General features: G+C 43.1%; 1 protein-coding gene across 4 annotated transcripts in view; it reads left to right on the top strand.

Moving 5' to 3' along the window:
• Positions 1-23,402, top strand: part of LOC308176681 (uncharacterized protein) — a 187,945-nt gene that overhangs the window by 86,834 nt on the left and 77,709 nt on the right. Inside the window, exon 10 of one of the 4 annotated variants that reach the window (XM_080552770.1) lies at positions 10,281-10,866. The exons of the other annotated variants lie outside the window; for them this stretch is intronic. Coding sequence (XP_080408896.1) covers positions 10,281-10,399 — 119 coding nt within the window. The 3' untranslated portion in view covers positions 10,400-10,866. Of the gene's footprint in view, positions 1-10,280; positions 10,867-23,402 lie in introns of those variants that run through there. 4 annotated transcript variants of the gene reach the window in all.

Below are 23,402 nucleotides of genomic sequence, written 5' to 3'. Positions count from 1 at the left end.
GGCTACTTGCAGGTTAAGAGTTATTGTGCCTACTTTGGTGGTGTGGCCACCACTGAGGAGGCTAAGCCAGGCAGAGCTTTGGTTTGCTGTCATCTAACAAACTCTTGATATTCTTGAATTTTAAAAATATATAAAGCTTTCTCTTATTTGTGACAGTGTCTTTCTTTAGGTCATATACCCTTTCTTGTCAAGTTTGGTTAACGTAAGCAATATGATACAAATGGTAAGTAAATGGGAGACTGTTAGGCTTTTATCTTCACTTATCTGTGACTTGCAGTTTTACATGCACAGAGATTATTAGTGACCCAGCATGACCTGGATTTTAAAGCTTTGTCCAGAAAGTTCACTCGTCTTTGCACAGAGTCATAGCAGATTCTTTAATCATTTGGAGAAAAACCTTTAAAATCTATGTCCAGTAGTTCACCAGCTTCAAAAAATTATGGGTTAGGGGAGGGGAAATACGAGAGTTGGATCCTCTTATGACTAAGGAAATTTTCTTCGGGAGCCTCATCTACCAAACATGCTTATCTGTTCTCAGGAATTACAATGTGGTTAGTTTACAGTTTATTATGCAAAGTTGCATGCAATGTGTTAATGATATTGGTAATTTAGTAACTATGTTCTGCACTAATTAGTAAGGCTGCATATCATATTGCTCATCCTGGATCACTTTCAATGCTGCTGCATATTTTTTCAGTGTTTTTAGCTCGTCATTAAAACGTGTATGTACAAGCCAACATACCTTGTGAACTTTGGAAAGAAACTCAAAGCCCCCAGTGTTTTATATTATGTCTGTCATATTTAGCAAGAAAACAATCTGGTGGTTTGATAAAGAGATTATTGTGGAAGGACAGCTTCTGTGGTTTAGGGAATAGAACTAACTGGAATCCTTTTCCATCACCTGTATTAAATGTAGGGTAAAGGACGATGCTTTGTATTGGGAATATAGGTGAGAGAGAAGGTTGTGACACAGTGAATCTCCTTATAATCCCCCAGTTAAATAGTTGGGTCAGAGGTAGGTAAAATGAAGGGTTGCACATTGTAAGATATCTGCCATGTTTGTTCCTGTCGAATAGTTTTTCTGGTGCTATTGTATGCTGTGCATTTTTAAATAATAGTCATACCTTTCTTCTGTGAAGTGACTGAGTTGAAAGGTATGGAAAAAGGTTGCTATTACAGGAAGAAAAAGTAGCTATTTGGAAGTGGTCTTACCTCAATTTTAGATATACAAATGAGTATCATAGTTGCTATATGCTGGGTTCTCTCAAGACCACTGGGAAATGCAGATGTGTTAGCAGTTAAACATCTTTTGGGAGGTGGGTGGCTGCTTCCCACACAACTCCCAAAGAGCTAAGGAAGAGCTAAGGAACAAGAGACCTGTTGCCTGCTGCAACAGCTTGACTATTAATCTAGATTCCCAAGCCTTTTACAAAGTATGTAGGACAATCTTGTGTGAGGGTTGAACAGCCCTCAGGGAGGAACCCTAGAAGCTGAGAAAGGGCTTGAATTAAAGTTTCAGATTAACAAACCAAACTGGATCACACAGAGACTTTGAAATACTTACAGTATCTGATGCCAGATCTTCAAGTGATGCATGCTGTACTACACTATGCTAGCAGAGCCTTTTTGACCTCAGCATGTAGCAATATGCATTGGAAAAACACATCAAATTCTTTGCTTCTGAACTAGCTACGAGTACTCGGGTAGAGACTTGAAGGCTTTGTTACCTAGTTCTGTAAAAATGTCATCCTCAGGGTTCAGAAGCAGTTACAAATGAAATTAACCATTCAAATGTAGTGAAGAGGAGTAGAGAACATATCAGAATGTACTGTTATGTCACTGTGTAAATGCTTGATGCACCTGCATTTTGAACACTGTGCAGTGTTCACTGTTTCCCCAGGAAGGGCGGAAGAGCTGCAGGTGGAACCGTTTCTATCCAGGAGGGAAGGATTTAGCAGCCTGGCAGAGTGAGAGGAGCTGGCGTCCCGAGTGGCAGGGGAGGTGATGCCGAATGCGACATCAGATTAATTACCAAGGGCACATTCAAGGGAAACAGAAAGAGGTTTAACACAATCTGAAAGTCATTGAAATGAGTTGTGGTGAGTGCCAAAAGCTGGCAGGTTTAAAAGGTGATGAGAGGAATCTATGGAGGGAAAATCCGTCAAGGACTAGTAAGCAGAAGGACACTGCTTGTGGTTAGAAGTCGGAGGGATTGCTGGAGGCTGAGAGACTTATACTGGGGAAACACCACTGTGTGGCACTGACCACTGACAGAGCCCAGGTGCAGGGCAGAATGGGCCTTTGATTTGACCCAGTGATGTTGTTCCTATGTCTCTGATGGAAGGACTGGTTCCAGGTCTACTTCCCATATGTTAGTCCTGAACTAGCCAACGGTACTTCACAAATAGGGAGCATTGATAAGCCTGTATTGATATCGAAGCTAGGTGGAAGCAGTTACTGCTTAAAAAAAAAATCCTATAGAAAGTAAACACCCTTGCTGTCGTCTGCTAGACTACAGTCTTTCCTATCATATTAAAAGCAAATAATGTTTATCTGCTGATAGTGAAGATGAGCTGACTAGAGATGGATTTTTCAAGAGCAAATGTCAGGTGTTAATTTGATATATTGAAAAAAAAAAAAAAAGATTGCAGCCAAAAAGGAGGATGATGTGGTCAGCACAAGTTGATATATTGCCTGGGAACACTGAATGATTGCTTGCCTGTATTCTTCACTATTCGTGGAATAATCAATTTTATGAATTTCTCCAAATACATATATGTCAGATTTTTGTTTGTTTGTTTTTGTTTTTCATTTTACATATTTCTCTCTTCAATGAGTGTTAATTTCCATGTCATTTAAAGATATATGTAAATCAGGACTCTGGAAAGACAAGAATCTCAGACAAGATTTTTAGTTATTTTATCTTTCATTACATCTATTGCTTTGAGATGATAACATCTGAAAATAGTTCCCTCAAACAATTATTAATGCACACCTGCTGTGTTTCCCATGTTCTTGACATTCACAAAGTTGGTATAGGGCTTGAGAACTTCAGTACTGTTAGGGTCTGATTCAAGCTCCAGTTGAGCCAGAGAGATGTATCTTGCATTTGAGCATCTTTTTCCTAACTGTAAATACAATGAAACTTTAAAAAAATAAAAATCTAAACCACAAAGATTTCCCCTAGTGCAAGAGAACTCAGTGTGAATCTGTGGCACACAAAATGACTATTGCTGGTGAATGGCCCAAGGTTAAACAGTCATTTAATTTTATCTTGTATAATAAGTTACCAGATAGCAGTTAATAATTGAAGAGATTCCCATATTTCATAGCAAAAGGCTTCATTATTAAATAAAAAGAAAGAAGAAGTAGAAACAAATTCTGGGGAAATTAGTGTGTCTTTTTCTTTGACCTTTGAGTGCATGAAACGATGAGCCTATGATTTCATACGTAGACAATCTTTGTAACAGTGAAGAGACCCATCAGGAAAAGGAAATAATGAGCAGAGTAAGAGTATGCTGTGTGGCTGAGCCCTAAGCAGAGCAGTTCAGGGGGGTTCCACTGAGGGAAAGCCAGGCAGCCCCGATGAAATTCAGGGACTCTGTTGGGCAGTTTTGTAATTCCCTCCCTCACAAAACCAGTATAACTCTATTACATTTCACACTTGTTAAACAGAAAAGCAGGCAGCCTTGTTGGAACTGATGCCATTTTTTTTACAGCAACCTTTTCATGGCACAGAAATGGGAGTGGGAGCGTACTCAACAGGCCTGAGCTCTGATTTGAAAACAGGAGCTAGCTGCTTTCCGGGGCATGAGGCTTCCAGGCAAATTCACCGGCTGAAGTGCTTGGCATTTTCATCTGAAAAGCCCCAGACCTACCTCACAGTACCCAGTCAGTATTGCATTTCAAGGAGTTGGCAGGAGAGGGAGGAGATTAAATTCACCCTTTACTCCACTCTCCATGCCTCAGGGATGCTCAAGGGAGCCTCCACATGCATTCTCCTTGCTACTACAGTATGTTTTCCATGACTGGGAGAGTGGTGGGACGATCTATACTCTGTTGAAACCTTTGGCATCATCTCTTCCTTTGTCCCCATGCTCTGGCTGCTGCTAAGTCCTGTGGAGCACTCTGAAATGTGCAATGGATGCATTTCCCTCTGTTTCACTCAACAAGTCCCATTCCCCTACTGCTGAACAGGCCTGCCTTGTATTTGCTAATGGGGTCCTTCAGATGGGGAAAGCATCACGTTCTTACCCATTTTCAAAATGGATGAATAAATCCAGATTCTGACAGATTCCGAATATCCAGAAGTGATTTTTTCATATCAGACTTGTTCCTGAGTTTTTGGCCTTTTTTTTTTTTCTCCCACTTATTCACAGATATATCTGTTCCAGTAAAAATGTCATCAGATCCAGGGTGGGGTAAAGCAAGAGGAAGAACTCCACCCAAACTTAGTGGTTAGGACACTCATCCGAGATGTGGGAGATCCAGATTCAAGTCAGTGTTTTCCTGGTTCAGAGCAGGGACTTGAACCTTGAGTCTTCCCCAGATCAATGAATGCTCTTACTGCTGACCATGGAGTTGGGGATGAAAGGCTTTGTCTCCCAGGATATTTGAGAGGTTTTGGTTTTATTTTGTACTCTGTTGAAGACAAATTTCAAACACTGACATTATTTTGCATGGAATGGAAAAGCTCTTTTCCAGCCAGCCCGAATTCCCTACATGGTGAACTTGACCAGGGTCTGAGAAGCAGACGTTTGCCGTTGCTTTGGAAATGAACATCTGGAGGCAGAGCCATGTTTGAGCCATTGTACATTAGAAGAATCCACTTTGGACTGCATGGATGGGTGTGCAAGCAAAAGCAATCAGCCTCTTGCCTATTGCACATAGACATCGCTCCTACTAAATGCAGACATTTGTGGACCAGAAGCTGCCCCCAGAGCACTTAGTGTGTGGACATGAAGAACAGCTAGGGCCGTTTGCCTACACTGCAGATAATATGAAGGCACAGTTTCTTGTGAACTCCTGCTATCCTCTTTCTGTGCATTGATTTCATTCATGGAAATAGAAACTATTTGCAGTGCTTTGAGACACAAGCATACTTACTGGCCATTTAAGTAGCTTAGCTTGGAGCTTTCAGGCTAGCCAACAAATAACGTAAGGAGTTGATTGAGAGGTTAGCTGTGTATGGGGGCTAAAAGCAACCTCCTTGAACAAGCCTAGATATTAACACTACTATGAAAATTTGATCTTTGGCTGTCAGTTTAATGTCAGATGATATGGTTCTTTCTTTCTCTTCTTTCTCTCTTCTTTTAAAATCTTGTTTCATCCTGATGTATCCAGGCATCGTGGTGTATTGATCTAGGTAACCTCTCATCACTTCAGACAAGCTTTCTCGCAAAATATGATTACTGGTTTTTTTTTTTTGTTTTTTTCTTCCCCCACAATGAATGATGAAAATAATCTACTACACTCTCATTTATTGGAAAACAAACGTGCATGAGCTTGTAATTCCACCTGGAGATTTTTAATGAGTATTTTATAAAAAAATTTCTGTTTTGGAACTAAGCTAGTTTTTGCTGAGCTAACACTCCCCAGTTTAATGTACATATTTGCAGTACTTGGTTAATATTTAGTAACAGAAACTGTTCTGGTTTCTGAAAAATTATAAGTTTCCAGGTAAAGAGAAAAGAAATTATAATGTGATGAGAGACACTGTGAAAGCATATATAACTTTATGTTTGTAAAGCTGAACTATAGAAACTGAATGACTACTTACGTAATAGATCCCGACTCAGCTGGGGAATGGTAATCCGTGCTTGTTTATCTTGAAGATCTATCACTTTTAATGAAGGATAATAGCACTCACAACAGCCACATACATGCCTGGAAAAAGCCCACGTGTGTAGGTGCAAAAATTTGCCTTGCCTCAGGCAAATATACTTGAAAAATTGAATGCTGTGGTTATAGGTTGGTTTTGGCAGAATTGCGAAGAAAAAAAAATCAAAGAATATGAATGTCTTGTTAATTGTAATGCTGTATCTCTTTAACCCTTTGATTATTTTTTTTTTTTAAATTTTTAATTGTGCACACCACAGTCATTTTCTGAGTGATATATTGAAATTAGAGTGTCTCCTGATACTGTTTCACCTTTGTGCCGCCAAAGCTGAGCCCATGCTCACGCCAGAAGCAGTTTGCCATTTGCAGTGCTGGAGGCATCACGGGGAGCCCCTCTGTGCCGTGGGCTGGGCAGCGGTTGTGCACATAGGACTGAATCTGGCAGGATCCTCCCCAGCTGAGTGCACCCACCCCAAGCCTCCCGGTGGCTGGAGCAAACAGCCTTGAGGAAAGAAAAGGAGAGTGAGACACTTGTCATTAGCAACTAATCTAAGCAGTATGTGGTGAGAGGCACCTCCTAGACCGGTTCCACACCACCCAACTAGCATCATAGGATCAGGAGGCCGCTGAGCACAGCTGTGGCTGTTCAGCCCTCAGTCGGGAGCAGGGTGGCTATGAGTGTACCTGCCTGATGGAATGCTAAATCATGAATAGAGGGGGAGGCTCTGGTGCGAATTGTTAGCAGACAGACTCCAGAAACCGCCAACAGCGAGCTTTTGCAAGGTGATGCAGCTAGGTGATTTTATTTTTTATTGGGATCGCACTCTTCAAAGTTGCTGCCAGTTTTGTTGGTGGCTTTAACCAGAGCAGCTGCCAGCTCAGTGTTCTACCCTGACTGCCTGTTGCTGGTCAATTCTTACTTCACACCAGAGAGGTGTGTCCCCCCAGTGAACAAGGTACAGCGAGCACCTAAAGCCCCAAATCAAACCGGTGAGTTTTAAGAGCAGGACCTGAGGAGAAGGCTGTGCTAGCCTGCTGGCCTCAGCTGGGTGATGTCCCTAGCTGGGCCATACATCTGATGCGCTGTGGCAGGGTTTTCCTGTGACAAAATTTCCATCCATGCTGGGAGGACAAACAGGTAAATGGTGGGAGATGTAGCTTACCTCAGACAATCTTGCCTACGTTTGAGACCTGGTTTAAGCAGTTTCAAAAAAAAATAATAATAAAAAAATCTCATTTTCATTTGAACATGTGGTACTTTTCAACCTTGCTTCTTTTTGTCTCAATTATTGTGCTTTACTTATGAAAAGGACAAGTAGAGAGATAACACTTGTTTTCAATGTTTTCAGTTTCTTTTGAGGACAAAAAAAGTGCCCATTTTTCTGAGGATTTATTCTGTTAGAAGTCTGTCTGGAAGCATCCACACTTTTCAGTAAAGACAGCTCTTCTGATAATCAGTACAAAAAACTACTGCCTGTGACAATGGCAGGTGAAAAAGCTAGCTGCATCTTTGGTTTGATTTTTTGCATATCGGTGTTTAAGGCAGCTAATAATTAATTATCTGTATTTCAGAAAGCTACTAGATAATATTTTCTTGCAGACCAATGTGAGAACAAAACACAGCATTTGTTAGTATGTGGTTTAGGGGCAGGATTTTTTCGTGTGCTTTTTCTATAAGCCAGAGCAGTAGAAAACTTTTTCCACTCAAGAGCCTCTGTAAGTACATTGTATTTAAGAAGGTTTTGTTTTTGTAAGATGGTTAATTATTTTTATTAAAAAAATACATAAACAATTTAGCTGGGTTATTTAAAATCCATTTGCTTTCATTATAGTAGATATTTAGTTCCTTACCATTTACAATGTATTTCTCAAAATTGTTTTCTCCTTTCTATCTCCCTGCCAGCTGGATCTTTATTCTACCACTGCTAGCTGCCTTTTTTTTTTTTCTACCAAAATCTGAAACATTTTTAAATTACATTAAAATGGTTTAAAATTAGACTATATGAGTATAATTTGAAAAATATGTTAGATTGACTCAGCCTAATGAGTCAGGCCCATTTTTTTAGATACATTGGGTATATTGTAATATTTTCTCTGACTGTCAATAACTCAATAAAAGAAAGAAAAGGGAGATGAAAACAAAAAATGCTCCAGCAGAGCAGAAAAAAATAATCAGAATAGTGTAAGTATGGGAGCAATTAGGAGCTGATTCTGCATTATTTTTGCACCTAAATTCACCTTTATTTTATAAAGATTTTTTTGGATACAGCTTTACCCTAGTAACATTCTCCATTCAAGCTAAAGAAACACAGGTTTGTTCATTAGCATTTCAGGTCACAGTGGAGATTTCCATTCCTTAGCTCACACCAAGGAGCTATGCTCATGCATTCAAAAGTGTTTACAAAAATGGACTAATAAGAGAAAACAGCTTTATCATTGTGGTTTTCCTTGTGGTCAGCATCTGCACGAGAGAGGGAAGGGGTACGAAGGAAGGGTAGTCACATTTCAACAAAACAGACAACAGAGCAAACTCTGCTCTGTTAGGTGGGTGTAAGGCCATAGCTAACTGCTGATTTCAAATCAGTAGTCCCAGAAGCACACTGCTGTACACTGAAAAGAGGTTTTGGAGCTGTGTTATTCCAGGGAGAAGCAAGGTGCTGTTTGTGCTTGCAGGTTTAATCTGCTTGTGCAAGGCATGTCCTGCAAGAGACAGTGTTGGGAATAAATCTTCCTGTATGATTCTCTTTAAGCCCACTGAGGCAAGATTTACACCTCTGCAGCTGATCCAAGGCTTCTGTTCCCAGCACCAAACCCTGAGTAACCTTCTCATTATTTTCCAGCGTGGGTTTATGCACAATTTTGCCATGAGTTGGACAGCCATTATGAGACACATACTGTTCTGGATAACCTGAATCACAACACGTATGGATCACAATGGCCTAGGATCGTACAAGTGCTCTGGCCCCTACTCAAATACTCCTTGGGTCAAAAGAACTAAATGTAAGAATCAGGAAGGAGACAATTCTGTGGCTCTTTCCATATGAACTACGTGAGGTCCCACCTATTTCTAGTAAAGAACCCTGCAGAAAACATCTTGAATACAGTCCTGCACTGAGCTGAAGTTAACTCTGCAAACCAAAAAGCCTGGCTGTTCCTGTGATGCTCGCATGATAGGTATCAGTGAGGCCCTTTGCAAGCTTCTGTTTGGATGAGGCAGTGCATGAGTGAAAATCTGGGTGCTTAGAGGGGCAGCTTCAGGTGCTGCTGCCTCCCATCACCTCTTGTGCTGTGCATTACAGGGTGGGCGTCGGGCACGGCAGCTCCTTCCCGCATCTGGTGGCAGCAGGTTGCACAGGCTGTGCTCTTCCCTGGCATGTGTGTGATCAAATAGAAGTATTGATGTGTGCGAAATGCCTGCTGTTGCAAAACTTTACATTGCAGTATACAAGATCTTCTCTAATCTTTTGGATAAATAATTTTCAATATTCTTTCACCCAAAGGCCCTGTCTTGAGCTCTTTTACCTAGCTTAGATTCCCACTGACATTTAAATAAGAGTTGAGGCAACTGTGTTTGGAAACTTTACAAAGAAAACATATGTATCTCGTTTGCTCAACATCGGTGTCTGAAGAAATGTTAAAAGGTGTCCAAGATGCAAATGTTTGTTTATGAAACACTCCAGAGAGTTTCACAACAGCCTATAAAAGCAACCTAATTTTCCATTTGAACCCATGTACATCAGATATCTGCAGTGCGGATATCCACTCAGCACCTGTCCTGCCATCTCCTTCCCACTGACTTCACGAGGTTAGCGTGACAGCAGAGCCTCATAGCCTGCAGCATCCTGACTGCCTTGTGCTAGCCCAGGTGCGGGCTGCTCCTCAGAAAGCACCTCACTGCCTGCACTGCCCCAGCCGAGTTCCAGCGTGTGTGGAGAACACAGCCTGTCTGATGCATGAATAGGGTTTTTGTTGGGTTGCTTCTCATGTGGGCCAGTCCCCAGGTCTGGTTGCCTGTGCAGTCACACAAGGGTCAGTGCCTTCATAAGCAAAGAGATGACATGGTCAGCCCTGCCCCTCACAGCTGCAGCCCTCACTTAGAGCAGCTCGGAGCTACCACAATGCTGGCTCAGTGTCTGTGCAGGTAACACTCCGATACAGAGCATGGAACTGGACTTTAGCACAGTAGCTGCAAGCAGGCTTCCTGAGGTACCAAGAGGTGGCCTCTCCTCTCATGATAAGAACTTCAGCAGCGTAACTTGCTGCGGTGTGTCCAAAGAGGGCATGATGGCTTTCTTACTCCACACTAACTTTTCCCCATTGCTTAGCCCAGGGTAACACAAAGAGGCAAGGAAGCAGTTTTCTGCAAATTTCATTTAAACTCTTGTAGCTCTTTGCCATATTATAGGAGAACTATTTCTTGGTTTATCTCTGTTCTTTTTTAGAATATGAATCTAATTGCAAAACTATGATACTGCACTTCAGCATGTATTGCAGAGTTTCCGGGATCACGTGTAGCTGCAAACTTTCACTTCATGCCGACGTACTGCACTCTAATGGGTGAACTTTCTAAACTCAGTGTTCTGAAAGTACGGAGGTATTTTGAAATAAAACCCCACTGGATAAAAATAATCCTCTAGTATTTTACTCCCAATTAACCTTTTGATGGAAGAGAGTACGGAGTTGGGCAGTAAGACTTGAAAGTCCAGTTAGTCTCAGTGGGATTATTTGTGGAATAACTCCTCTTCTGTGTTAATGAATCAGAATCTGTCATTGAGTAAATATTCTCTAAATTCAACATCTGTGACCAGGGCATATATGGAAAAGTGTCATAAATACTACACAGTCATAGGTCAAGGCAAGTGGACACTTTGTGGTGGTGCACTTCGTAATTATTGAACTGTACCTAACGTCCTAAGCTGGTGGATGCAGCAGGGGCAGGAGTTCACATATTCTGTAGGTCACCTCAGTAGTTTTAGCTTTAGCCTGAGAAATAGCCTCTTTCACTGTCCCTGCCCCTCTTTCTGGCTCAGTCACTGTTTAATGATTCAATGCAAAGTTGAACAGTGGCTCCTGCCAGGGCTGAGAAAGCCCTTCCTCCCTCCCTCCAATACCTGTGGGGTAGCAGCTGTGCCCCTGAATCACAGAAAGGAATTAAACCTGTTTCCCTTCCACACTCCCATTTTATGGGAAACCTCTAGCCACTGAACTGCTGGTGAAGGTGGGGGCTGAAGGAAATACTCTTGTAAGAGGAAGGTGACCACGTTGCATGGGGAACACTCAGCTTGCTCGCTTGCCCGAGTAGTGTAGGAAGATGCAGGCAGTTCCTGCATCCAGTGAGTCTGCTGGGCAGAGCTGGGGCTGACATGCCTGTGCCCAGGCCAGGCGTGTTAGCATGGGACATTCAGACCAGCAGCTACTGAGCAGCGGCTGGAGCTTTGGAGCTTTAAGGGAGTAAAAATGCATTAAACTCAGCTCTTAAACAGATATACCTTCAACTTACTGCACAAACGAACATCTCAGACAGTGACAAAACACAGTGTAAGCCTGAGAAATTAGTACAAATGATAGAATTTGAGTTTTAGGTCCTCTTGTAGGCACAAAATTAAGTTCTTTTTGACCTGCTTGATGTTTGCTAATGACAGTTTAGAGGCTTGGTGTTGTTTAATTATCATTTGAAAATACATTTCTATTTTTAAAACTCTTACACAAGATGTCAGAGACTCTCATCTAGGGGTGTTCTACCATGTCACTGACTTAAGCAGGAGTATATGCATGAATAGGCTTTTGAAGGAGCAGATCCTGAGCTGGGATGAATTTGCAGGAAGATGCTGAACCCTGCTGTCTCATTAAAGCTGTCAATGCTTATCCAGTGTGACCTCTTTGTACAGGCCTACTGAACTGGGAAATGATGTGAGAACCCAAAAGGTTCCCAGGAGCTCTTTTGGTCTTTTGGATTTCAGTGGAGTCTGAAACTGTTAGAAGCACAGCTGACTCTCCTGTCTTGGGACAATTCAGGTTTTGTTTTGGCAAGCTGACAGAAGGAAGTGAAGAAGAAGAGAATTACAAGGAACATGGTGAAAACTTAGTTCTGGTTAGATATGTGGTCCTGTTTTTCCCATCAGTGTCCTGCCCCTTGTATCATTTAATACAAAACATCCCTGAAATGTTCTGTTTGGTGGGGAAGACAGGATGAATAAAATGCTGTTCTGGATTCCTGATTCCCCTAGTTGTCCTGGTGTTGATACAGCACCTGAAATATCACAGCAGCATGACAGTAAAGATCAGCATTCACCAGCAGAAAATCCTAGCAAAGATGTTATTTCCTATTCCAATCAAAACTGATATCACTAATATCTGATGACAATTGCTGTCTTTTTAATAATCCCCACTCTGGAAAGCCTTGAATACTCAGTTTTGGTTGCACTCCTGGAATCATTTAGTCTTTGCTTAGAGATGTTTGCTCCACATAAGCCAAGACCGAACGGTGCCTGAGGGAGCCAACCAGCCAGCTACAGAATCTTGATCAAACTGACATGGACGGCACTCATCCCTGGTAGGCAGACTGAACACCCCTCACAGGAACAGGATTTTCTTTCAGCTTTTCAGTGTCACAGGGTAAACTGGAACATGCTTTGGCTTGCTGGCTGGGCATGAAGGGAGGGAAGCCTGCAGTCCATTACTTCTGCCCCCACCAGCTGTGGCAGTAGGACTGTGCTGCAGGTTCCAGGGAGTGTGAGGATGTATTTGGACAGCTGCAGAACATGAGCAAGGGGAAGAAAAAGGGCTGTCTCCAGGCAAACATGTCCTGATTTATAACGGAACTATATTTATGTTAGTCGCAACCACATTATTCAATGTAATTGGGGTCAAGAATTGAACGAGTCTAAAAGAATGCAAAAAATAGTTTCAAAATTCCTATTATAAATAAAGACCTGGTTTAGAGGTTTTGTGAGAACTCCAGAAGTTAAAAGGGTAGCAAAACCCTAGTGTTTTTAAAAAGACAATGCCAGAAAAGCCACATGAAAATTCCTCTCAGTGGAGACTGACTGCTTTCAATTAATTTTATTTTTTATTTTTTTGGTGCTTGTCAGTTTCTCATGCTGCCCTCACTGTCATTTTGCTTCACGCTATTTCTGTGCAAGCTGACCAGTTCAATATCAATGCGCTGTAGTACCAGTCAAGAACAGGGACTTGCTGTTCCTATTTGCCAGGGGTGAATTTCCCTCCCCTCATCATCCCCCAGGGTATTACCAGTTGTCAGCCAAACAAAGCGATGGCAGTACCCTCCAGTCTTATGCTGCTTGTTAGATTTTCAGCTGGAAAAATGTATGTATTTTCCCCCAGCTGCATTTTGGAAGGTTGGCCCCTGGCTGAGGCAGTGTGTTCTGCTCTCCTTTACATGTATGTGCTACCCAAAGGCAACATTTGTTCAGAGTTCCTACTATTTGCCTAATTATTTTTTCATCTTGCTTCTTTGCTTATGCTCTGTCTGGTAGGATAATACTGAGCGCACAGAGAAAGCTCTGTCTGGGCACAGCTTTTAAGGCATGAATTTTACTCTGATTTGCTCTGTCTAAAAAGATGTTTCTCCCATCAGAGAGCTCTCCTGACTGTATTGCTTCTCTCCGTGGTTTTCAAGTTAATACGAAGTCTCCTCTCTTCCCCAGGTCTTCTCTTTCCACCCACTCCTGTTGTCTTCTTCGATGGCACTCTAAAGAAACATTGCCAAATAATTCTCTGCAATTGCCTTTTTATGGCTCTGTTGCCATCATTAGAGAAGTTGTCTTCATTCTGACAGAAAAAGTCAGAATGTTGCTTTTAAGCTATAGTAATGCCAACATCTATTACAGTTAACCTTTGCTCTTCAGTTAAAGCTGTATCTCAGACCTAAGCCAAGGGTCATAGATAAAACATCCCTGTTTTTTTTTTTTCTACCTCTTAAACTAAGTTGCATCAGTGAACCATTAACTTAGTAGATTATTTACTGTTACCTTTATGGGAGAAATGCATACTGTACTTTTCCTGCATTGCTCAGGGTTGATTTATGTATGGCCTCGGTGCTATAGGTTCCTCACTGAGGCAGGGCCTTCATACCACAGCAAAGTAAACAGACAGCAGAAAGTAGCCTGAACAGTAGTCAAAACTCACAGAAATTCACATACTTTGGTCCCTCTATCTTTTCCATTTCACATGCCGCACTAACAGTCCTGGTTTGTACTGGGGAAAAACTAATTACAGCAACGTAGGACTGAGATAAGTGTTAGCCTCCAGTTAAAATGGGAAGGCTGGGATCTGAGCTGTGCCCAGAACCTACAGGGAGACATAGCCAGTTAATTATAACTCCCTGATCTGAGGACAGGTTGCAAGCTGGCCCCAGCAATGCTGAGAGCAATATTAGAGAAGAGATTGCAGCATCCTGGGGCTGCTCTAATCAGGACCAGCTGCCGGTGGCCATCACAGCCCACCAGAGCATGGCTCATGTTGGACTGCACCCCTCTGTGCCCCCGCTGTGGACTTTCAGGGGACTGCAGGAACCAGTTACACCAACTCTCTGGCATGATAAAATATCTGGGCTGAAAACGAAGGAGTTCTTTCAAAGGACACAGCATGCAGAAGTGGGGGAGCCATGGGCTAACTAAATCTTCATCCTCCCATTGGGCAGCCCAGCAGGAAGTGATAACAAAATGGGAGACATCCGCTGGTAGGGACCGGCGTTTCTGCTCTCTGAGTAGCAAATGGAGTCTTCCGGGGCTGACGATTTTCCACTTCCTCCCAGTCTCACCAGCCTATCTTTGAGAGTCAGATTTTACAGTAATTTCTGGGAGGTGGACTTCCCTATTTCTTCTCCTGCAAGCTCCTCTTTGCTCTTGCCAAACATTATCTCCCCTCCCAGCATGTTGGAGCTCTCCAAAGCAAAGGGAGTGGAGTGTGAGGAAACCAAGGGATTTGTCTGACTCAGCTTCTTTTGGTCTTTCAATCAATTGAGAAACAAATGTGATATCTCCCTCCACTCCCTATCGACTGGGCCCACGAGTGTAGGTCAGGCATCTGGAGCTGGATTTTCCAATGGTTGGGAAAGAGCTTAATCCTTAAGAAGAGATTTATAGGGAGGTGCAGAGAAGAAGGGTTGGGCTCTGTGTTCCCTTATGGTGGGAGCCAGGAGAGAGGTGATTCACTTGACTCTTCTGGTAGCCCTCTACAGACGCCTTTTAAAGGCAGCCAGAGCTCCTAGAGGAGGGCCGTACAAGCCAGCTACAAAATCTTTTTTGCTGCTTACATTGACCTCAGTTGATTTCTTGACAAAGCAGGGCTTACTGCTGCTTTCATTCTGTATTGAGGGAAAGATAGGCTTAATCTATTTTGACAGGCAGGTTTAGTTCTGTGTGATGTTGCTGCTTTGCTAACGGGGGTGGCTGGGTCTGTCTGTGGCTTTCGGGGTGCAGGGTAGGAGCTTGACTCTGCTGCTCCATGGCACAGGGTCTGATGATGCCGCAGAGGCTGTGCGTGCTCTGAGCACCCCCAAGGGGCTCCAGTCCCGACTGCTTTCAGAAGCAGATTCTCCGTGGCAGTGGCCAAGTCTGGGGACAGCACTGCCAGCTGCTGTCTTGCTACATCTAGCATGCCAATAGTGGCACAGTTTCTGGGGGCAGAGGGGAAGGAGAGGACAGAGAGAGAAAATGTTTGGATCTCACTGCTTTCCTCCCACACGCAGCTGCCCTAAGCATATGGCTGCTGTGTGTTGTGCAGTACAGTTGAGCTTGAGCCTGGGGTGTCCAACTGTGGCAGGGCTGCCGCTGCTCTGTTTTAAGCATCAGATTAGACATCAGATCCCAGAGGCTGGCGGTGAGCTAGCCTTGGGCTGCTTTCCTCCCAACACCCAAGAGTGCACCACCCTCTTGGATACTGATCCAGGATTTCACATCTCTCAGCTGTGATGTTTTCATGCCCTCTGGCCTTCGACTAGATGCTGCTGCCCAGACCACTCAGCAGCAGAACAGTGCCTGACGTCCTTGTGCCCTCCAAACATCCCAGTACCCCTCGGGCACTCAGGTTACACAATACCCCCATGCAGAGCCCACCTCCCTCCTCCTCTACTGTCAGGACGTAGGCATGCACAGGTAGGATGTCCCTTCCCATGCCCTGCAGAGCTCTGAAACCTGGGTCAGTAACCCCAGCCCCCCCACATGGTCTGCCAAATGCAGTGCAGCCCCAAATGCTCCTTCCAGACAGCTTAAGGAAGTTGAGTGCAATTTTATAATATGAGGCTAACTCAGGGAGAACTGCATACATCTCCTTTCCCCCACCCCCTCCAAAGGAGTACGTCAGCATCTGCACCCAGCTATATGGGAGAAGACACTGTACTCCCAAATCCCAGTCCCCCTTTGGCCATCCTGAATTGTGCACAGAGATGCACAACAGGTGAGGCAGAGGAAGCTGGCTGAGAGGGGAAAGGTGAGCTCTTTGACTGCATGGGTCCCTCATTCAGTATAGCTTTTTCCTAGTTAAGCTTGAAAGTACAGTTTGTTGAAAGGATCTAACACCCTTCTCTTTTCCCTTTCTTTTCCTTCTCTTTTCCCTTTCCCAGCATAGATATTCTGCATGCAATTTAAAACAGCCTGTATCAGTAAATCTTGATCTAGTTGGGTACCACAGTGAAATATGCCAGGTGAATTTCAATTAGGCTAAAAAGGTATCACTGAATCAACTTTAAACTCCTTTTAATTAGACCAGCGTATCTTTGTGAGGGGTTGATGTATTTTGGTCGCAGCTGTGCTGTGGTTCTATGCTTCAGCCCTGACCTTGCTTTAGCCATGCTTGCTTGTCCTTCTCTAAAGATGTGTCTAGATGTCATGTCATGAGGCTTATGGGAAGGTTGGAGCGGAAACAGTTCAGTCCTATCCTTCATGCTCACGGTGTTGTTCATACTCAGTGCCAAGATAACAATCTGCTAGTGTTTTTCCAAAGAAATGAAGCTATAATTTCCCTCTGCTTGACATTAGCTGTGAAGAGGAGTTTGTTATGCCCCTTATTACAATAGACGATTGCAGGGTTGAGCAAGATGATGAAAACTTCGAGGTTAAGTAAGGTCAGGAAGAGAAAGCCATGTGGCCCTAAGTGTGCTTAGCAGGTGAATTTTAAGTACCTTTTTCCTTCTCTGGAAGAGAAATTCTGCTTCTCTGGAAGTGAATTCTGCTTTCCCCATGGCTTAAAACTTCCCATTCACAGAACACCTCCATTTTTTTTCTACACCAGCCCAGGTGCATTATTTTCAGCTGCTGGTTGCTCTCTCTTGTGAGCATACAATGGCATGAAAAAAACTCCAGCTGTAGGACAGGCTTCAGGAGGCCTCCGAGGGATGCAGTGAAAGTAACATCTGCATTACTACCTCAATTTGCAGTGATACTGTCCTCTGACAGCTGAATCCCCTGGTATGCATGTCTAAGAAGTCCTTGAGACTCCAGGTTATCTCTTGGGAGAAGGGCAAACTAGTCCTGGGGGCCATTCTTCCTCTGCAGGATTCATGGCACGGCCCAGATTTTTTTCAGTAATTTTCTTCCAGAATTTTAGAGGGAGAATATTGTTTTTCAGGAAATTATTTTCAGGTTTCAATGGTAACCTGATTTTTCAGGTTTCGTGGTGACCCTCAGCTCCCACAGAGAACTGTGCTGATGGTATTCATTGCTCAGACGCTGCAGGAAGCGAACTTTGGCTATGTACCACATACAAGCAAACTCCTGCTCTTTAAAGCTGTTCCTTATTATGTCCAGTGGCATTCAGAAGAGTGAGGATTTAAATCTGTATTGAAAAGGCAGAGACAAAAATTCTGAACACCACATTTCTTTTTGTTGGGTTTAGATCTACTCATATTCATAACACAGCATTTCAGATGAAATCGGTAGATTTTACCCCACAGGAAAAAGGGCACAGAGATTTGGGACTTGTGCAGAATTCCATTCAGTACCTACAGTATGGTAACGCTTAACATGCTTAACATTAACGCTTAATATTAGGGACCACAGTGATTTCTCTCCATGTCAAATTCAGGAGGAACTCACATCACCCTTCAAATAGCTTTTGCCGTAGAAGAAATGTCCTTCTTCCTCTTGGAGGCCAGTGCGTATACCTGTACTTCTAAGCTTTCCTCTTCCACTGCAATTTGTGTACATTTTCCTCTGTGAAACCTTCACCATTTCTAAGCTCAGAATTTCTCTCACAGTTGATGTCTGTCTTGAAAAATAGTTTCGCTTATGCATTGCTCAATCAATGCTATTCTTACTTTCTTCTATTTTTGGAGCTGGAGTGTTAGACCTGTAAGATGGCTCCAAGTGGTGACCATTGCTAAGAGCCAGTGACCTCCAAGCTCCTTGGAAATGGGGAGTGGATGGGCTGACTGCTTTTCTGGTGGCTCTGCCTGTCAGACCTTGCAGTTGCTGGGCTCACTCGTGGCCCAAAAGCAGGCTTAGGTCAGGTGTTAAAGGCTGAGCACCGACACAGCAGTAATCAACTGGAAGCGCCGGCCTGGATTTTCCACTGTGTAGGTATGTTTTTCTATTAGCTTCCATTTTTCCTAGGCTTGGAACTGGAAATACTGCAGAAAGAGTAATTGAACATAAACAGGATGGTGGGAAGCCTCAGACTGCCTGTGCAAAGGGCACATAGCCTGTCTGTGCCTGCTGGGGGAGATGTGTGCAGGTTGAGGACGTGAATGCAAAAGTCCTTTAGTCTGTTTGTGCAATGCCTGGCTAGCGTGCAGGATGGGCATGAATGAAGTGCATGTACTTGTATGAATGTCTGCTGGTGTCCTGGCGCCAGGGGTCGCGTCATTTAAAGTTTAAAATGGTTAATAATGTTTTCTATTTAATTTTGGTACAAATAAGGAAGTGCAGTGTGCAGCCATCTTTACAGTCAGCCATTTTCAGTTCTCCTTTTTTTCTGATCCACCCTGGACACGAGAACTCCTGTGAGCGCATGCAGCCCAGAAGCAATCCATGGTCACTTCAGAAGTCATATGAGTCATTTAGTTGACCAGATTTTACTGGAAGACACTCCACTGTTTTCAGTAACAGAAGTATGCAAATAATGGAAGTCATACACATTGGAAATGTTCCTGTTTTACTTTGCTTAACAGCAGAATCCATTTTTTGGTATTACTTTCACACAGTACTTTCAAGTAATTCTTTGCAGTTCCTTAATTTTCACATTTCGCTGCAGATTTGTTGCTATAGGTTGGATATGATTACATTTGAAATCAGTGTGTTAGACAATGATAGGATTGCAACAATTAAAGCAGAGAAAGTCCTGACTCTAGCAGCAGAGCTGATGGGTAGAGGAAGAAACAGTGCTGAAAGATAAGCTGCTCCGCAGCCGGGGCAGCAAGACAACTGCTTATTACAGAACAGTCGAAAATAATGGTTAAAAAAGATTTATTCAGCAATTTAATCTCTCTCACTGCATGTGTGATTTTAGAGCTAATGTGATGGACCCCTGGATGTGGAAGGCTTTTGCACAGGATAGGGTGTGTTCTGATCTGTGAGTGATCCAAGTGATGGGTGTTTGTCCTGTACTGCCAATACTGAAGAGCAGCCTCCCTTTAGGCTGCAGGCCAGTGACCCTTCATTTAAAGTCAAAGGTCTCAGGCAGGAGAAGGGGAAGTGAGGTCATGAAAAAATGACCAGTGCTTGGCTTGAATTCACTGAATTCAGCTGCATTAGCATGTTTCCTTTGAGGGAAGGTATGTGACATCTTTGCAATGTGTTGGACTTTCCTGTGGCATCCAGTTGCAGATGTACTGCTACAAGATGTACTGCTTACCTCCTATTAGCATTACTGTGTTGCTAACAGTATGACTCCTTCAGCTAATTTCAGAGGGGCAGATTTCTTAAGCTAAAAAGCAGAGGTTCAAACCCAGGAAATAAACCATCTGGTCTTTCCTCAGGTGATCGCATGAATAATCAGTGATGTTAATCATGTGAACAGATGCTGAAGGATTACTTTTCTTTTGCTCCAGCAGTGTAACGATTCCTTATTAGCATGGCAAAGCGGTTTTATAATGCCTTTATCAGCTCTCAGAGTGATACAAATTGTTCTTCCCATGCACAGTGAAAGTACCTGCCTATGGGGGCTGTCTCAGTATCGTGCCTATTGAACATCCCATTGACTTTTGCCTGTTAAAATATATGCACCATAATTGTGCTGTCTCTCAGCTCCTGGTAATTCTGGGCTAGCTTTGCTAGATTTAAGCTAAATCGAATCCTGGCCATATTTTCTCTCTGTATTGTAATGATCCCTTCCTACTCCCCTTGTTTTCGGGTCTCCCCACAGTCTGACACCGCTGGCCTCAGTTGCTCTCCGGCCCATTTACTGCAGTTTCACAGCTCACTGACAGCTCGGGTGCAGCAGCAGACTGAGAAAATGAGGCAGAACTCAGAAGAGAGGAACCAGGTTTATTTGCTGTGTTTCTTTCTTTAATAACATTAATATGTCTAAGAAAACCCAAGCCACTGGCAGGAGAGTCCATGCAGAAGATAACGATTGCCACCACAATATTTTGCAAGGTTTTGGTCATTTTTGCCAACAAACCGGTATCTATCAGCTTCTGACTAACCTGACAATAGTCAGTAAATGACACAAGTGCTGAACATGGACAGCACACACATATTGTGTCTTTCACAAGGACGGAAAGTACAGTTTTTCTTAAAAATGTTTTAGTAACTAAATATATAGGCGGGTCTTTTTTTTTTTTTTTGACACTTTACACATTTTACATTATATTGATCTTGGCCCAGAATTCTCTGTTAAGTGTTCCACATGAGTGATGCATCTGAAAAAGGCACTTGCTAACTTTTACATGCTATTAATAATTTTATCAAAGAAATAGCCACAGGACCTACACGAATGAGATGTGTTTAAAGCTGCATTGGCTGCATTTCCACTGATTGTGCAGCCCATTCAAATCTGTAGAAGATCAGTGCTCACTAGCAATTGTCATCTGAAGCCAAACAACCACCGTAGCTCGAACTTCAGACACCAGAAGTCAAACCACAGTCAGGCTAGAGAACAGAAAGTACAATACATGGAAAGGGATTTTGAAATGCTGTTTTAGTGAACTTTTCGTAGCAGCGAAAATGATGTAACCATTTAAGGAGTTTGAGGTACAGTATGTCAGTTGCTGAAGTGCTTAAAAATAAACCACAGCACACTCGTTTTCACAGACTGGGAAATCGAAGTGCAGAAAAGTGAAATGACTTGGCTCATAGAAGCACAGTAGCCTCTAGCAGGTCAGGACCATATCCCAGTTGTTCAAGACCCTGTGCTGGTGTTAATCAGTAAGGCCTGCTGCTTTGTGTACAGCATAATATGCATAATATGTCTTGTATAGCAATTGCAGTCTGTTGTCATTTTTTTGCTTTTTCTCCAGTGCGAGGGCTGTAAGAAATAGCTGTCTCACTTGCTAGGTGACAGTTTTCCTTACTTCTCAGTAGGAGAGATGAGTTACCAGAAGTGCCCTACAGAGAGAACAGGACTCGTTGCTGGGAAGTTACACATTCAAGTGTCCAAGCCCAAAACCACAATGTACTATTTGCTTTAGACAGTCATGCGATAACGCATTTCTTTCTGTTGTAAGCTGTTAAAAATAAAACAAGGATGCAGAAAATAAATGTTAGAACAGAAGGAGCACCCTGACTTTCCACATAGCTAAGGCAGCAGGGTGGCAGCCCTTGGAGCAGAACAAAAATATGTTCCAGAGAGTTATTTCTTTTTGCTCAGAGTTAATGAAAACTGCACACAATTTCCCTACCTGTTTTTTAAAATTATTTTTAAAATCAGCCCCATTCTGAACATTGTTTTGGATGCTGACATCTGACTAGGAAGCAGCTATACAAAACTACATCTGCTTGGCTCCTATGTCCTGTTTACCACCTGAATTTTGAAATATCCTGCCCTAACATTAAGCTCTCCAGGGTATTCACTTACACATCTACTTGTTTCACCCATTAAAAGAAGAACGAAGAAGTCTCATATCTTATCCACTTTGTAATGTAACTCAGGGTACCCCCAGCCTTCCCCACTTTGCTCTGGTCACGCTCAAGTCGGTCAGGCTGTGGGCAGAACTCCCAGTGGGCGCTGTGTCACTGGGCATCATCTGTCACAGGGCAGGGGTACCGAGCTCACCGTGATTCAAGGGGAGCAGAGTGGTTAAGGGCAACTGGTGATGAGGCGTGTCTTTATCTGTATTATGGCATGCTTTATGTGACAATTGCCATCCTGGACAATTGCATCCTAAGAGCACAGATCTCATCAGCTAGAGTTAGGTGGTCCGAGCAGCTGCTGTGAAAGACTTCTGCCAGCCGTGTGCTGGAAGTAGGGGAAGAAGAAATGGGCGGTGGGGAGGGACATAAAAGGTACATTTTTCCTAGGACTAAACCAGCTCCTCTTTGGGTGCTGTGAAATAAATCATGTTTCTAGAGCTGTAATAAGAAAGTAGTGCAGCGAATGGTTGTCACTAATCTGAAACAGGAATGATTGTCACTAATTAGCTCCTGGCCCCACCACAGAACCTGTCTCCACAGGATGATATCTTACACTGCGGGCACGGTTACTTTTGCCTGTTGAAAGTACACTTCCAGAAACGGGCAGGTTATCTCCGCCTTGTGGGGTTTATAAGAACACGGTTCCAAGGCAAGGGACTGAAAAGCACCTAGTTCCAAAGCAGGCTCTTGTAGACTTTTCACACTGTTTGAGCAGATGGAAACCGCCACTGCCACCACTTCTGCTCTGTGGGACGGAGCGTGTTGATCTGCACAGGGACAGAAATGACTATCTGTTATCACCATGACTTACATGTGACCAAGAGGGCGGATGCTGCCGCCCAGCAGGTGCAGAAGATTCCACGATGTGTTATCTCTAGCCACGGACTGTCCTGTTTCCAGGAACACTCTTCTGATGGAGGAGATAAGAGCCTGCCAGTAACTTCTCGTATGTGAAGGAGTCAGCAAAAGTGTCTCCATCAAAATGGCTTTGTAATTGCATTAGTTCCTCAGAAGCACAGGAGGAAATGTAGATACAGCTGCATGTCGTATCCTACTTTTTTACATGTTTTGTTAGGTAATTGTATCATATTTGTGGTGTAGCAGATAAATTAAGTGGACTATGAAATGGCAAACAAATAAATCAAAGTCCTGCAAACATGTATGAGCAAATGTACTGAATCCAGTGAGCTACTGCAGGTGTGAATATAGTCACTTTTTCTCAGGGCTGAAAGGATCAGCTGCCAGCTTTTCTGTGTGTGCATGATTTGAATCTTTTTTTAGAACAGGGTGGATGGAAGGTGCCTCACAGTGTCTAGTGACTAGCATGCATCAGGAATTCCCCCATAATCCAACACAAATGAGCACGGATGTACAGTAAGATCCATCAATACATCATTCTTTACAATAATTGGAAATAAAGAAGTTTGTCAAAATTTCTGTCCTGAATTTCATGCCCTACTCCTTTATGGTTGGCTCTAGGTCTCTGGAATCTTTCCAGTCTGGAGATGAATTAATGTTTTGGGGTTTTGCAAG

The sequence above is a fragment of the Anser brachyrhynchus genome (assembly GCF_964034855.1).
Source record: "Anser brachyrhynchus genome assembly, chromosome: 12".
NCBI classification, from domain to species: domain Eukaryota; kingdom Metazoa; phylum Chordata; class Aves; order Anseriformes; family Anatidae; genus Anser; species Anser brachyrhynchus.
The sequence above is the reverse complement of the archived record's forward strand: the minus strand, read 5'-3'. Positions and strand labels throughout refer to the sequence as shown.